The sequence below is a fragment of the Otolemur garnettii genome, unplaced genomic scaffold, assembly GCF_000181295.1.
Source record: "Otolemur garnettii isolate 467f Iridium unplaced genomic scaffold, OtoGar3 scaffold00018, whole genome shotgun sequence".
NCBI classification, from domain to species: Eukaryota; Metazoa; Chordata; class Mammalia; order Primates; family Galagidae; genus Otolemur; species Otolemur garnettii.
The window spans coordinates 24,095,421-24,096,703 of NW_003852413.1; the positions used below are offsets into that span (position 1 = coordinate 24,095,421).

Below are 1,283 nucleotides of genomic sequence, written 5' to 3' on the forward strand. Positions count from 1 at the left end.
TAGGTGTTGTGGTGGGCAACTGTCGTCTCAGCTACTGGGAGGCTGAGACAAAAGGATCACTTGAGCCCAAGAATTTGAGATTGCTGTGAGCTGTGATGTCACAGTTCTCTACAGAGGGTGACAAAGTGAGACTCTGTCTCAAAAAAAAATTTTGCACTTATTTCTTAGAAATGTTTTTATTATTGATAAATACTTAACAACACAGAGAAATAGATTTTTGAAGGAATGTTTTAATTAATGATTCACAAATATTTTTAAGTGGCTTTATTGACTACCCAGATACTTCTTCCTTACATTGAAATTCTCACCTGGAGGACATTATGATTAGTAATATCTTCACAGTCATCAGATTTATTGCATAAACTTCTCCATCCTGGTGCAAAAGGATTAACTAGAGAGGAAAATAATGATAGGTTCACAAGAGGATTCTAAAAAGTTCCAAACGTTTCAATAAAGCTCCAAATGGTGAACTCAGTATGCATGCAGGCATGCATTTAATCCAGCTATATAATCCTAGTAATAAAGTAAGGTGCCCGATTTGAATAATTTATACATGATGATTTCACTCCATCTGGGGGCTAACGTAAGTAACTACAAGACTTTAAAATAAAGAAATGTGGTAATTCGGTTTGGTTACTCCTTTTTATTAAGTTCTAAAAAATATAATTTAAAATTCTCTGAGAAGTTATGAGTGAAATATTAGCTCCATAGTTAAAAGCTATCTTAATAAAATGATAATGATTTCAAAACGTTAATATAGCATATGTGAAGGTAAATAATTAGTGTGTTTATTTTCAAAACCATAACCAGGCTACAACCAACTATATAAGTGGTTAACAAACATTTAAGACCTATTATTTATAAGATATCATATTAATATGGTAATTAATTTGTAATCTATCATGGTTCAGGACTAAATTCATAAAGAAATGCTAAAAAAAGTTTACCTTGAAAGGCTATAAATAGCTCGTGTATGAGGCCACGTTCTGGAATTTCCACAGAATGACATTTATATGACGGTTCTATGACATGGCATGATAAATCAGACATTAGATTATCCAAGATTTTCTTTAGCACTCTAAAGAGAAGGTCATTATATCTTCCTACACAAGACTTCGTGGTAAAACGTACAGCCATCTGATATGAATAATCAGGTTCTCGATAGGCTTGAAAAAAGATGAGGATAAGAACAATTGTGCCAAGTAATAATAATTTTCTCTACCAAACAATTTTCAAATAATGTGTAATAGATCCCATTAATCTTGCAAATAAGCAGAAAAACT

At 32.0% G+C, this 1,283-nt stretch overlaps 1 protein-coding gene across 6 annotated transcripts in view; it reads right to left on the reverse strand.

Moving 5' to 3' along the window:
• Positions 1–1,283, reverse strand: part of ZPBP2 (zona pellucida binding protein 2) — an 18,213-nt gene that overhangs the window by 12,650 nt on the left and 4,280 nt on the right. For 5 of the 6 annotated variants that reach the window (XM_023511150.1, XM_023511153.1, XM_023511149.1 and 2 more), the window contains 2 exons: positions 948–1,166; positions 309–391 (listed from right to left, as the gene is read on the reverse strand). In XM_023511150.1, the coding sequence (XP_023366918.1) occupies positions 309–391; positions 948–1,166 (302 nt within the window). The remainder of the gene's footprint in view (positions 1–308; positions 392–947; positions 1,167–1,283) is intronic. The other variant, XM_023511151.1, reaches the window with a different exon arrangement.